The 15,495-nt window shown below is 38.6% G+C and overlaps 1 protein-coding gene across 3 annotated transcripts; it reads left to right on the top strand.

Annotated features, from left to right (window-relative positions):
* The first annotated feature begins 1,053 nt into the window (after positions 1-1,053).
* LOC116262964 (U-box domain-containing protein 62) lies at positions 1,054-8,927 on the top strand. Of its 3 annotated transcripts, XM_031642518.2 has the most exons (9): positions 1,056-1,769; positions 2,245-2,322; positions 2,410-2,539; positions 3,222-3,303; positions 5,308-5,365; positions 5,801-5,889; positions 5,975-6,067; positions 6,140-6,210; positions 8,457-8,927. In XM_031642518.2, the coding sequence occupies exons 1-9, from the start codon at positions 1,178-1,180 to the stop codon at positions 8,587-8,589; spliced, it is 1,326 nt and encodes a 441-aa protein (XP_031498378.1). In that variant the 5' UTR covers positions 1,056-1,177; the 3' UTR covers positions 8,590-8,927. The 3 variants fall into 3 exon arrangements, 2 of the variants coding, with proteins under 2 accessions (XP_031498378.1, XP_031498377.1); XM_031642517.2 differs by having other exon boundaries at positions 2,245-2,539; XR_004174547.2 differs by lacking the exon at positions 8,457-8,927 and having other exon boundaries at positions 1,054-1,769; positions 2,245-2,539; positions 5,821-5,889; positions 6,140-6,182.
* Positions 8,928-15,495: the final 6,568 nt, after the last annotated feature.

Below are 15,495 nucleotides of genomic sequence, written 5' to 3'. Positions count from 1 at the left end.
CATGTAGAGTTTGATAGAATTGAGCTTCTTCCTCTATAGTTTGCCAGTGACGCTCCATATAGGCCGATACGCATCTCCATCATTTTTCAAATTTGCATATTTATTGGAAAATAAAAAATTAAACATCAAATAATTATATTAAATAATAACTTCATAAATAAAAGAATGAAACTACTCTAATTTACATCAGCCTTTTCATCCTTGTCAACCATGCGAAGCGGACTTATAATTCCAAGACCATTGCATATAATTAATTGTTTTGTTTTAGAACAACACGCTTGATTTTTGGAATTTCTCCATCGTCCAACATTAAATCTAAACAACATGTTGCACACGTAAGTATTGTAAGCTCTGTCTCATCCATTTCAACATTTTGTCCGCATACATATAATTTAATGCATTGTTAGTCATTATTTGAACTATGTTAATCCCAACTACTTCTTTAATAACTTATTCCAGAAGCTTGTAAAGTAGGTTGGCATCTTACTTTGGTTAGACTCATCAATTGAATTAAAAAACATGGTCACACACACATACACATATATATATATATATATATAATTTATAAGTCCCATTGATCATCTTCATCATTATGAAGGCCACTATTGACCACTGTGTCGCCATGAGTCGATATCATTATCTGCTTTTGCTCATGTTCCATCATCACCATCTATCATAACTGACATCACTTGGTGACACTTTCAACAACATCTGCCACCATCACCCCAACCTTAGTTAATATCAACTTCATCACTCATATATATATATGTACATTATTATATATGACCGAACATATAGAGTACGTTACCATATAGTCTCGCAAACACACATCAGCATCTTTATAGTCAATTTAAACAAAGGCACGATAATAACGCGATAAGTTTAGTTTTATAACCGTTAATGAAAAATCACAAGGTTATAGTCATATAAGGAGGGGAAATGGGTTTGTTGCCCGGCATCATCGAGGAGCGTGGCAGTTACGTGAATTTCCCATGAGGAGAGGGCATATGGAAAGGAAATGAAGGGGGAAAAGGCGAGTAAACGCTGCAGAAGCGGAAAAAGATATTTCGCTTTATTTAAAAATAAAAAAAAATCCCTCGCTTTTTGGGGAGTAGGGTTTCGCCATTGGAGATTCAGCACTTTCTTTCTCGGAAGGGGGCTTTTCCGGTGACCGGAAATGGCCTCCGAGGGGATGGGGAACGGGTTAAGCCCGGCAATCGTGTTCCACGACGATGGGGCCGCGGCCTTTGGATCAAGCCGGAAAACCGCCCCTGTTGGCGCTTTTGTGGACCAGAAGTTGTTTTCCGATGATCGGGAACGTTATTTTCGCGGGCAGAGTGATTTCCGACGGGGCATGTTCTGCTCGGAAGAGGAGCGTCGGAGCGGGGCGTCTGGCAGCGGCCAGGAGGTCGGTCAAAGCAGGCGTTCCGACGGGCGGGATTGGCGCCAGAGGGGTGAATCGGACTGTGACGACGACGATGATGAGGATGAGGACGACGACGAGGACGACGAGGAGGATGACGACGGGGGAGAAGGGGAAATGGAGGCGTTGGTAAACGGGAAAGGAGGGAGCAAGCCGATGCTGCCGGGGAATGACGGCGGCAAGGACACAAATATTCACGTTAGTAGTAACAATGGAAATGGTGGTGGTGAGAATAGTACTAGTGGTGGCAGTTTACTGGGTGTTTCAGAGAAGGGTCGCGAGGGGAATTTAGAGAGGGAAAACGGCGGGAACAAGGGAAATTCAGAGAAACACCTTCCTCCTTTTGGTACGCCTTATTTCATATTTTTTTTGTTGGTTCGGACAAATTTTGGTTCAAGTCTCTGGCATGGTTAATAGGCGTTAACGTGTCTTTATTGTTGGATAAACGGAACAGTCCGAGTTGTTCAAGTTCTATTGATACGTTGCGTCTGGCCTCTTGTGGTTTTACCTGGTGACGTTGATGAAGAAATGCTGCTGGCCTATCTATCATATTTTGGTGTTCCAGTTTTGTGAATCCGACTTTTTAGCGACTCACTTCCCTGGGAGTACAGTTTTCTTATATTGGGCGATTGTCTATCATGATTTCCATTCTTTCACTAGCTTGAAGGAAAAGGACTACCTAAGTAAAACCAAATGGCTTTTGATGTTTGGATCTTGATGATCTCCTTTCTCTCGAGAATGGTGGGTCGTTGTTCTTTTCTATTTAAACGTGATTATCTGGTGTCTCTTTTTGTGTATTCACTTTTATTTTGATCTGCTAGGTATGGGAAGAGGAGGGCTGGGGAAGGATCCTACTGTTACAAACAGTGCTGCAGTGGGTTTAAATGAATGCCAACCAGGTAGACCTGATGATTGTAGTTCAACGCGCTATAAGAATGCAGTTACAGTTGCTGAACCGGATAGTTACTATCCACATATTTTGCAAGGAACCAGTATCTCTTCAGCACATAAAGAAGCCGGAGGGGAGAATGGTTGTGGATTCAATGGGAGAAAAGATGCGCCATTGTCTGGTGAACCAGGGGATTCTTTGAGGGCTATTCTTTCTGATCCACTCACGTAAGTCAGGCTCCAACTCCGAGCCTATTAGTATTCTTCTTCATCTGCTGGGTATTGATTTCAAAGATTATTATGGCTTTCAATGCTGTCTTCCTTTGAAGAAGCATTATTACCTGTGTTACCTTGTCATTGTTTTTCTTTATCTTGTCAAGCTTTATGCAGCTTATATTATTCTGCTGTTCTTTATTAACATGGTGCATGCATATAATGGTCTCCCAGCCTAACATGCATGACGTACATCTCTGGGTGCACCACATGACAATTTCTGATGCTAACTGTTCGTTCACATGGAGACATTGTGAACCAACTCTTTGTTATTGCCTACCATGTGGATGTGAACATCCTTCAAAGTTTGGAATTAGGATCCACGCAGATACATGTGTACTGGTATCTTAATTTGCTGATATCTAGGTGGATGGCTTAGGTAGAAGTTTTTTTGGCTGGTACTTATGCCACCAGCATTGAATATCAATCGTCAATTAGTCTGGAATTTGCTGGGAGGTCCATGCAGTGCTTTAACTGTCATGTGTATCGTAAATGGTTATCTAGTATTTTGTTGTTTCATATCAACTATCAAGGTTATAGGCATGGGCTTGTGCTTTGCTGTTCTTTTAACTGTCTAAACTATTAATACGGTTGAAACAATTATTGGTCTTGATTGTTGTATTATTTTCTTGTGTAGAGGTGCTCTCATGGATGATGCAATGATACTACCTTGTGGTCATTCATTTGGCAGTGGTGGCATACAACAGGTTCTTAGAATGGTGAGCAAATTCTTTTCCCTTTTTTTGAGGATTAATGTTGTGCTTATATGTTCTAATAGTTGAGACTATCCTTGGTGATTTTTGGTTAAAAATTTATCAAATACTGCAGCTATCAATTTTTCTGTTGCTGCAGCAGAGATGCAATGACAATCTGTACTTTCAAACTATTCAAACCAACTTTTAAGAGTTTTGTTTTGTAACTGGTTGGTAACAATCCATATGTCAAAGGGCTATAATTTTTAAAACCCATTAGGAGTTTAATTTTGTAGGTTGCTTGTTAATATTTATAAATTGCCAGTGATCAAGCATCTGATCTGCTTGTATGGGGAGATAGACTGAAGAACTTCAAGCTGAAGGAGGCCAGGAGTTTTTATCTATGATTTATTATGTGTTGTTACGTTGTATGATCATGATAGGCTGATAGTGAGGTCGGATCCTGAATATATATGTTATGTGTCTACCCACTTCATGAAAGCTGAAAATATCATATAGGCAAGCTCTGATCACTGAGTAGTGAGTCCTTGCTATCATGAGAGAGGGGTGCTCTTCTGATCCTTACAATGAAGCCCTAGTTGAGGCTGTGGTTTCCTGTGTGTGCTGGAATCTAAATTGACTATCTACCTATTGAGAAAGATTAACACCTTTAATGGAGAAACAATGCCTGTTCTCTATTGTGCCTTGGCCCCGAAGAAGGTCCACTTCTATAACTTAGGTTAGATATAAGATGGTCCTTTTGGATTAACACATAATATTTTGTTGTCAGAGTTTCAACATAAGTTCATATTAACACACTGCAACCATCCAAAAATTCAATCAAAATAGTTTATAAGTTCCTATATGATGATAATCTATTGCAGATACAAGGTTCAAGTCGAATAATTTGTAAACTCATATATAAATCATCCATTCAATCTAAAAGTTCATAAATGATACCTACTGCAATTAAAGATAAAAAATTATTCATAATCTATATTCATCATTGCCATAGAATTTCCATCTCCACCTTCTCCTCCTCCTCTTCCTGCACATTAGAAAATAGAGCTGTTATCACCTGCAGAAAAATAGTGCAATACAGAGAGTTCCTGGTGTAGGAACATGAAGGTACACAAAATGAGCATAATGGTTCACAAACAGCAAAAAGCATACATAATAAAGAAAAACAAGGGCTGAGAGAAAACAACAGACAAAATAATGACGTGTATGATGGCAGAAAAAAAGAAAAAAAGCTAACTCTATATTTCAAGAACGCCAAACATTGTGCAGATGAAAGGGGTTTGAAACAGATCAACTGTATATCTCAAAAAGAAAGGAGAAAGAAATGGTTGAAACTAGAAAATGATAAAACTACTCAGATCCTATAAAATTATAGAAAAGTGACCCAAAGAAACAGTTAAAATCCTTAGTGGGAGGAAAAGCACAAAAGGTCAAACGCTAAACAGTAAACATAATAAAAACAGATGAAGAGTAAAAAAGTGTTATGGGCCTTACTTGAAGGTTGCTGTCAGCATTATTGGTCGCTGGTCATTGGAGGTGGTGCTGGTGTGGTAGAGGCATCATAGCAGATGAGATAGTCAGAGTTAATGTTTCTGAAGGACATTGATGAGAAAAGGTTTGGAATTGAATCTGGATCCCATCCAAGTCATGCCCATTAAGCTACGTCTACAAGTACGTGGCTGAGAAAAAACTCATATTGTTGCTAAGACCACCATAAATGGTTGCTAATGCCATTGTGGTGGCTGTTTTTCAGTGAAAATATAATTTATTATTTATATGATACTTTCATTTTTATTAGTGGAACCTGGTTATATATCCATAACAAGTAGCTAGTTCTTGAATATCTTCCCTAGTCTGTGTCAATAATTTTCTTTGGTAAGTCATCTGTTGATGTGCTTATAACGTGCTTTGAATATGCTAGTCGTTGATTCCCTTTGTTGTAAGTATTTTTATTTTCTTGCCATTAATGATCTGACACCTAATATAATTATTTGCTCTGGTATCGTGCAGCAAGCTTGCTATACCTGTGGACAAGCCATTTCTGCTGATTCTGTGGCACCAAATCTTTGTAAGGACTACAGAATTATTATTTCTTGTATACTGAACAAAAGGATTTGATATGATTCCTAGTGCCTTTAATAATTGTGACTGTTGTAGTAGCTCTGTCAGCTTATGAAATTTCGGGCAGGACTCATCACCCTTTTATTAGCTTTCCAAATTATTTTTATCTTTTGAAAATAATGGTATTGTGTTGAAAGTTGCGCCAAGAGTGTTTTTCTGTTTCAACATCAGGAGCAGTTATATAGACCTCTTACTAATAGTGCTGTTCTCATGCAAATGCTGCAATCCTTTTTGTCTTTCTGTGAACAAATTTTATTATATGAAAAGAAAATTTGCCCATTTCTGCTTGGACTTACTTCATCTTGTATTGCTACTTATTTGTTCTATGTTATGGCTAATAGCTCAATTTCTGGTTTACTGATTTTTGTTTATAATTGTGAAGCTCTTCGTTCTGCCGTTCAGGCCTATCGACGCGAGGAAGAGTTTCAATTATCAAAAGCATCTAAAAGAAGAAGGGAAAGATTTGAACAGGTCTGGATTGTTTGCCTTTCTTTGCGGATGAAATCACCTGCCTATCTCTGAATCCCTATACTGTTCTGATTCATGAGATCTACAGGAAAAGGGTAGTTTTGGTGAACTTCTTTTGGATGGTTCAAGAAGCAGAGGTGTTCAGTTTCCATTTGCTGTCAGTGATCGGGTCATTATTAAGGTGTGACAATTGATTGTTTTACTTCTTGCTTATTTGAATATTGAAATCATTTTCCTGAATAATTTTGTCTAGGGAAACAAGAGAACTCCACAGCGGTTTGTTGGACGAGAGGCTGTTGTGACAACCCAGTGCTTAAATGGATGGTTAGTTGACCACAATTGTGGTATCTATGAATGTTAATTTATTTCCACGGGTTGTTACATTTTATTTTTAATTTCCCGTAAGTCCTTTTTTAGTTTTTTTCAGCAATGATATCTCATTTGATGTTTTAACATTCCTACTGATAATGTGTTGGCACCATGGACTAGTCAACATTGGAATTCAATGCATCTCAAAATAGAATGTTTTCTGGTGTCATTTGTGCATGCACATATGTTTGTACCATCTTTTGCAAAGGTGATTGGTAGGATTTAATATAACTGAAATAATAGTCTGATAGCGAAGAAGTGATTCTTCTAGCTGGAGCTTCTTTTAGTCTTGAAAGAGGTGATATTGTTTATAGTCCACAATAAGACTACAAGGACATAAATCTTGAGGTGCATGATGGCAAGGTTGTGGCAAAGCAGAAATTGAAGGACACCTAAGGTTAAACCTTTAGTTAAACCTGTGTCTATTTGTTTCCATGTTATTAAAACATAAAAATAAAGATAGGTGATTGGGATAGGTCTCAGAAAATTAGAAACTGAGGGATGTTAGCCTAGGTTTAAGGCTTTTTGATGTATGCACGTGCATGTGCTCATGCCCAAGTGTATGTCTTCCATGGACAGCATCTAAGCAAAAACCAATGGAAGCATTTTGTGAATTTAATTCAATAAATGACCTTGAAGACAGACAATAATGTGATCTTCTATTCTTATATTTTGAATGGATGTGTTTCATCAGATTAGGGGGAAGTTTGTATAAGTTGCATGATTCCAAAAATTTGCCCCGGAATGCACAATGTTCAAATACCTAAAGCTAGTTTCCTGAAATATGTGAGATCTAGCAATCTTGCTTAGCAAACAAGCTGTTGTTCACATTGTCTAATGTCATAAAGACGACCACAAATTTCATTAGGTAATATTGTCTGATTGATAGTAGCGAATTGTCTGATTTCATAAAGACGGCCACAAATTCATTTCTAGGTAATGTCAATATTGTCTGATTTATAGTGGTGAAATATAATTGCTCTCTCTCTCTCTCTCTCTCTTTTGCTTAGCAAACAAGCTATGCTAAATGCAGCACATTGTCTGATTTTCATGAAATGCAACTGCTTTCATTTCTACTGGGTAATATTGTCCGATTGATAGTAGCTAAAATAAAGTCTCTCTTTTCTCTCTCTTTCTCTCCATGCCTCTCCTGCCCCACAGCTGACTGGAATTTGTCATTCTCTTGGGCATGTTTGCTAAGTAAATCTCCGGAAAGCATGAGGACCTTTTCAAATGGCAAGACAGAAGCACGATAAACATGAAAACTGTCATAAGCAAGATTGAACAAATGAGCATTCATAAGCTTTTTTTCTTTCTAACATGTCAAAACTACAGATTAACATAGTGCCAAGTTAATGTGAAACCCCATTGCTTGTACCCTGCCCCAAGGCCTGTACCTGCTTAGGTTTGTGCAGAGGGTGTTCTCCATGGGATTTGAATTCTGTCTGCTTTCTTGATTGCCAAAACTCCTTTGGGGCTAGAATACCCAAGAGTTTCACTAAACCATGAGCAAGACAAATTAATGAGTGTTCTTGCTAAAGTTCCACCAAACGTAGTTCATCCAATTGGAAAATGAAGAAGCTGTTCTGCTGTTGGCAACACCACTCCCCTGCCCCCCTTCCGCACTCAACAGGGAAAAAAAAAAAAGAAAAGAAAAAAAAAACACGGTTCTTCTGTAGTTCACAGGAGAAAAAATGGGATGTGGATGGCCAGATGGTACCAGCGTCACCGTGTTTTATTAGCTAAAATGAGTGTATGTTAAAAGAACGATGTTTTTCATCTTTTTTTTTTTTGGGCATTCTCCCAAAGTTTACTGGTTGAAGTGTTGAGCTCAGGAACCTTCACCTGACCAACACATTAGAAGAAATGATAATGAGGTTGAGACTCATGGCAACCGAGACCTTGGTTAAGACCCAGTGATTATGCTAACCCTGTAGTCATGTATTTCGAGACATTGCTCTATAGAAAAAACTTGCCTCTTTGAGCAGGTAGCTTTTATATTTTTTGCATGTCTGGCCCACCAAAGTTGTCAATTTTCATGTTTTAGCCGATTGAGTGCCCTAATAATTTTATGTGGGAATCAAACACCTGGTGTTATTTTTAGCATTGTGCACTGTCCACATCATCAATAGTTGGGGCTGTTCTCTCTGATTGGATAGTAGTACTGTTGTTCTCATGATGTTTACTTGTTCATATTTCAGGTACGTGGTTAAGACACTCGATAATGCAGAAAGTGTGAAATTACAGTATCGTTCTCTGTCAAAAGTTGGGACTCGTCCTCCCTCTAATGGAATGTCAAGTAAGGCTGTGGCGGTGGTTCCAAACTGGCTCTGACTGTACATAGTTTGCAACTCCATCGGCAGTGTGATTATGTAAAATAGCCCACGTTTCCTGTTCTCATATGTGGCTTGATCATCAATGGCCTTGTAACGTTTATGTTGAGATGTTAGAGCAGGAATTGAAGAAACAGATAACATGCAGAAAAAGGCACTACGCTTAATTAGTATGTGGCAACAATCTCATGTAGCTTCATGATTCCATGTGTCCATGGCACGGTTGCCAATTCCTTTCAAGTTGTCGAGGTGCCTGTGTGTACTGTTTTGTCTGTACAAAGGAGATCGTGTTGTAACTTTTCACTGCTTAGTAAATTTATGCAAAATTCTTACAGAAAACTATGATAGCATCCGACTCTGTCTTTCTGCTGAATCTAATATTATTTCATGAGAACCTCAAAGCATAATTTCATGAGGTTGCCGAATGTTGTATCTTTTGCGAATGTTCTTGGCGTGTTGGTTCTACTTTTAGAATTTTATTCCAAATATGCTCGATCGATCATCGTTCAGTCTTGGTTATGTGCTTCATGGGGGTCATTCGTCATAATGTGATTTTTTTTTTTTCACTTTCCTTGTGGTGGACAGAGCCTTGGGTTGTGGACCCGTCCTTAACTAAACTATGTCAACAAGAGGCTTGTGCTTCCTCTTTTGAACCCTTAACGTCGTCTAATTTACCATCTTTGAGGTCCGTGAAGCTCTTGTTGACACCTGATCTAAATGCTTAAATCACTGAAGAGTCCAGAAAAGTTTGACCTTCATGAGAGAACAAAATTGGAATAGCTAATTTCTTAAAAGAAAGGTTAAAGTTGTAAGCAAGGCGAACATCTTGGCAATTATACGTTTGTATGGTGAGCAGTTCAAGCAAAAGGTCCTTTGTCCGAAGGTCTGGCCGCCGAGCAAGTGACCAACCTCTTATTCCTATTTCCTACCGAACACCCCTCGAAATGGTTTCACCAGATCATTCCCCTTTAAAGGAATGTAAGATACGACAACTTTCTTTATGACATGTCTCCCAAGCAGATTTTTGTTATCATTATGATCGAAATAAATAAGATCATCCTCGCCACCAACTGCACAACTAAAAAGATTTCAATGGGCACAACTCCATAATTCCCACTTGTTCAGGAAATGTATAGGCAGCCCTGGCATCATATCTTTGCTTCGTTGAATTGGAGACATGTCGCCTCACCGACTTAGCAATTGTGCAGTTGCTCGTGTAAGCTGCAAATATATAGGCAGCCTGGTGACAAGTATAAGCTGCCGACACATTATACTGTTGTCGTTGAAAATATGGCATATAAATATATCCAGTGCACCCAAATTTCAAACATGTCGCTTTACCGACTCAGCAATTGCTAGTGTTAAATTCCAAACAGACTGCATTTATAGATCAAACGCTTACGAGTGAAAGGTTTGGTAGGTCTACTGTCATGCATCCGGAAAAAGCAAGAAGATACTGTGAATGAAGGTGAGTTAGGACTTGTCACCGGTTAGGTAAAAGTGATTTCTGAATTAGGTGGTTAAGAATTCCTGATTGGTCGGATCAAGTAATTTTCTTTTCATTCCCTGCTTAGAGAAAGTTGGCAAATCTACATCTGTTCGGTTGTGATTGAGAAATCTATTCCTGATCTTTGCGCTTTGAAGACGAATCCGTTCTTTTAACGTTTTGAAATGTGGTTAGCACTGGCGGATACGATTGGCATGTTGCCAGCAAGTTGGATTTTGCATTTTACAAAAAAAAAAAAAAATCGCGTGTCGTTCAAATGGGATATTTTCTTTGAAGCTATTTGTCACTTTTTTAGGGGAAAAAAATGTTTTGGGGCCAATTTAATCTCAAATACCAACTTGAAAAACAAAAGCCGTGGAGTGCAATCCTTATTCCATGAAATTCTCAACATTGGATACTTTTATGTGTGGGAAGAGGGCAACTCTCCATGCCAGAAAAGACAAGAATTTCTTGGCTTGTTTGAACTGTTACTCGGTCTAGCCGGAAAGATTCGGAGATCAACAGAACTGGATAGTCGGGCAGCCATCAACAATTCAATTTGAAAACTATCTTAACTTGCTGTCCCATCATCTGTGAAAAAATTTCTCTGCAAAATACGGCCGATTCAATGCGGTACTGAATCAAAAAGCAAAAATTTCATTTTGTGCAATTGTAGCATGATGGGACTTAGCCTTAGGTTTCTGTAATTGGTCAGTGCAGATCTTTATTCAACTGTAACATAGTATACTAAGAATTATACATGATCGTTTCCACCTTCGGTTCTCGTCGGACAGATAATCTCAAAATAATGAGACCAACCAACCAAAAGATCGAAGGCAAAGGTCAGTAGGCTATTAAAGATATTGCAAGCATCAAAACTCATAGAAGAAATTAACGAATGAATTCAATCATACATTAATTATAATGATGGTCCACAATCAAATTAAAGAAGATAAGGATTGGACCGGACAGGTTTGATGTGGTAGATGACAAACTTTATGGAGTTCAAACAGAAGAAACTTAATCTGACCGTCATACTACAACCTAACAATATCTATCTTCATAAGACTCCAAACTAAATATTTACTTTCTACCAGTACGTTCTTTGCTAAGGGATGTGCTTGCGAAGTGAGGGCTCCATAAGAGAATGATTGAAGCATTGATTGCTAAACTCCACATGAAACATGCTTATTGAAACTAAATGAGAAGAAACAATCGCATTAGCAACATAAAATAGTCGTTCCCAACTTGATTAATTCATCGGACAACAGAACCGAGTGCGTAGTCGATAGCAGAATTTTATTCATCCAGCTTTATGCTTTCACTTGATTAACAACCTTTCAACAGAAACAAGCAGTTCCTCTTACCAGATGGCAGCCTGCAGGGGTCAATGTATAAAATGAAAAGAATATTCTGGTCTGGGACTGCATTCTTCCAAGCAAGATTGTTGCTTATACGTACTGTTAAGCAGGTCAGTTCTGTTGCCCTGAGGAGAGTGTTCTGCAAGAGGATATGAAGCTTTTTACGTCAGCAAAACAAGGAAGTGGAAAATGACGTCCCTCAATGATGCCCGTGCGGAGAAAGTTGGAACATTTTGCCATTGTTTGGCGCAAAGGACGTGACTTTTCCATCACTTCAAGAAAAAGGAGGTTGGCACCTGCTATTTACATGCTCTCCCTTCTCTCTCTTCAAATAAGTTTGTACACAACAAATATCAGATGATTCAGATCGTGTTGGGCAATGGAGTTCCGTTCCTAGATCATGCTCGAGATGACGTAGCTGCCCATTCCATCCAAGTCCTTTAACCAGAGCCCTCTAATTACACTGCTACCAGTACCGTGACAATTCTTACGGGATCAGTTATACTGGTTCAGGTTGCTGACTGACACAGTTAGGTGGTGATTTGATCTCAATTCTATAACCATTATCTTTTCAATAACGACGAGATATTAACTCACTGGAGAATCTGTTTAGTTATTTGAATTGCAGTTCATTTGGTGAACAGTGGTTTTCCCCTCCCACCGAAACGGGGTTGAAGGAAAACCGTGACTAGCAAACTTTCTTTCACCCTCCGCTGGTGAGGAACTCGGCAGTACAGACACCTCCGTAAAACTCAACCGGATTAACTTTCACCTAATAAGGAGGGCGCAGTCGTCAAAGACTACTTGAGAGGAAGAAACTGGCATATATGCCAAGAGAGCAGTGCTTCACTGCTTTGGTTAGGGCCATACGTCACGATCATCTCACTGAAAGAGTACACTTGTAACCAGATTGGGTGACTTAGTAAAGGTGGTGACCTCCTCTCTAATCTCATGTGGGCAGCTTGATATTTCTTCTGTATCAGATTCTCAGAGTGGAATTTACTATATACATATACCTATTGATTTATAACGGCGTTTAATTATGGTTTTCCAATTCAGTTGAGGTGAGCATGTTAAGGGTATAAGGTCCGTCCTTCTAAAACTAAAAGGTCTCCTTCCTCTCTTCCCAACACTTTGACATTAAATACTGAGCTCTGATGATGGGACAAAAGCGGTGGAAATTTAGGTCTTTCCGTTTCAGGTGGATGTAGATCGGAATCTTCGCTTGGACGGGAATGGAGTGAGAGTCATTTCGATATTCAAATACATCTTTTGGATGTCTGAGGAACAAACCTTTTCTAAACATGCCAAAAGGTGTTTTTCCAGAAGCAAAAAGTGGGTGGAATGGATTTGTAAAAGTTCCCATTTTTTGTCTCTTGGAGAAACTGTCAAAATTGGCAATGTCCAATTGAAAAGATTCCCCATGTTGGATTCAAGATAGAAATAGAATGGGCCCCTTAATTTTGTTCAACAATCTTGTCCAGGCAAAATTTCCGTGCAATGAAGCGGCTTTGGGGAGTTTTGTCTAAAGGCCAAGGTCTAACATCTGACAAACATGGGCAATGCTTGAGTGTCCACATGCACGCCCAACTTCATATCCTTCTAAGAAGTCTTGTGATTCTTAGTTTTAGTTTCAGATCACTTCACCATATGAAGGAGAGAAAAAGGATAATTTCCACTAACAGAGGAAGGAAGCCTTTTCTGAAACAAATGCTGGAGGGCAGACGTAATCGGCAGCAGAAATGGCCAGAAATCTGTAATTACAGAAAGCAGATCGTCATTGCTAATCAAGCTCCGACTTTAAATGCTGGTCTCTTGTTATGTAGATTTGGGGTTTTGGATGAAAGAAATGATATGGGGTGACCTGTTTTGTTCTTGCTACCACAGGTGAACTGCAGTAGCTTTTTTGTGTGATCTTTTTTGGGTTTGTTTTCTTAAGGGCATTAGTATCTACTGGTTTGTTTACCTGCTGTGTTTCTAGCAGGCAGTTTTGTTGCTTTGTTAATGGGTTCTGCTGCTTAGCATCCTCAGTTTTTTGCCCTCTAAATATTTATTTTATGTGAATAAAGGTAGGAAGCCTAACTCCCAGCATTTCCGATCGAAAGGTGTACCTTCCCAGGATCTTCGATTCCAGGTTTGAGAATCGAAGGGCCAACCAGAGTTGGAGCTAGGAAATTTATGGTCCTAAAATTGATTAGAAAGAGTGGGAAGTTATGTGATCCCTTTTTGGCTGTAAGCCAAGATTTTTTTTGCTGATGAGCACTTGAGTTACACATCCTACGTGATTTATGAGTCATCATAGTGTGATTATATATGGGCTGATGTGGGCAGTGGCCCACACTAGCCTCCATGTGTCTCCGCCACTAATTTTATGGATCCTAAGTTCATCGGAAGAAGAGTGTGGGCAACCACAAAATTTACTTTATTTATATATAAAAACTTCATTAATTTTCATTTTTTTTACATATGATTGCTCCTTAAAGTTTAAAATTTAAACTTGGAGCACCCCCAAACTAGAAATTTCTGGTGATGCATAACAATCCGAGTTCATATCATGCCTTTCTAGAACAACACCATGAAAAAGCTCAAACCACAAAATGATAGAATTAAGACTTAACCAAGGTGTTAAACTTTATCATTTTTTGGTTGTACGAGATTCATCTTTGACTAGGCTTCCAGTGCATCTCTCTTTCCTACATCCCAAACATGTGCATACCTTACGAGATGTAAATAGCTTAGATTCGGATTGGATAACTTGGAACTAGCTTTCAGACTTTAATTTCTGGAACGAAATTCAGATCCAGCAGGGGCTAAGATAGCAATGAAATTGAGAAAAAATGTCAAGGTCGAAGGAAGAAGTGATGAAATAACCATTTGAAGGGTGAGAATGTGACTTCATACTTGACATAACTGCTCAACTTAAATGGATTTTTTTTAATAACTTAACAGTTAAGGTGGCAGTTTTCCAAATACTTTAAAAATTTGGTGAACATTTCTAAACTGATATAGGCTCTCCCTCATGCTAAATTTCTCATGTGTTAGTTCTTGGGTCTTTTCGGGATGAGCGGGGAGACCCGCTACCCGACAGAGAGTCGAAGCTCATATACAACTCCTTATTCCCCTAAAGTTTTTCTGTATTTTCACTTTCTACAAAGATAAAGAATAGTATTGGAGAGGGCTTCTAAACCATGGCAATAAAAAAGATCTAATCATAACAACTTATCTGTCTTTGCTCTTAAAATAGTTGCTGAAGAGTGCATTATTGCAGTGGGACCTCATGAATACATCTAGCACGGGTTATTTAACAGGAAAAAGAGGCTCTTAGTTCATGTCATTTGAAACATAAAAGAAGTACACTTTTGTATCTTCAAAATTAACACAATCTTGGTCATTGATCTTTTAAGATATTGAAATGCTACACATTATTTTACAAACAAATAAACTTGGGCAAGTGGTACACGTGCTTTATGCATATATATGAGAGGGGAAGAGGTGCAGCGAACATGCTTATACTTTAATAGTTGACCAACCTAATGAACTCTTATAATGCATCTACAACAAACAATTATGCACACTTAGGTGAGAGGATTGGAAAGTGGAAACTCAACCTTAAGTAAGATGGGGAGTAAAATAGAAACTTCTATTGGTGCTTTTTTGAATATCTAAATTTAGTAACTCATGGACATTTTTATAATTATTTTTTATCATAAATGGGTATGCCAATGCCATTTTGAGGAGAAAAACCAAAAAATTTCATCCCCCCAACTTCCAAGAGTCAAAGTTCCTTCCTGCTCAGTGACCAGAGAGAATCTACAAAGTTCTTCCCTAAAAATGAAAAAAAAAAAAGGAAAGAGGAAGCCCTAAATTTGTGGGTAAGAAAGAAGGAGAGGCAACAAAGTAATAAAAGTGGGTGGGGGAGGGCAAAACTAGTGGGACCAGCGAACCAACCTCAGGAGAAAAAAAACCCTAAAACCTCAAAATAAACTTTTGGGGGGGGTTGACTTTTAAGAAATGACAAGGCTACCCTCAGTTTCAGTCGAGATTTACTAGAATTTGATAA

The sequence above is a fragment of the Nymphaea colorata genome, chromosome 10, assembly GCF_008831285.2.
Source record: "Nymphaea colorata isolate Beijing-Zhang1983 chromosome 10, ASM883128v2, whole genome shotgun sequence".
Classification (NCBI taxonomy): domain Eukaryota; kingdom Viridiplantae; phylum Streptophyta; class Magnoliopsida; order Nymphaeales; family Nymphaeaceae; genus Nymphaea; species Nymphaea colorata.
This window is presented reverse-complemented; position numbering and strand designations above follow the sequence as displayed.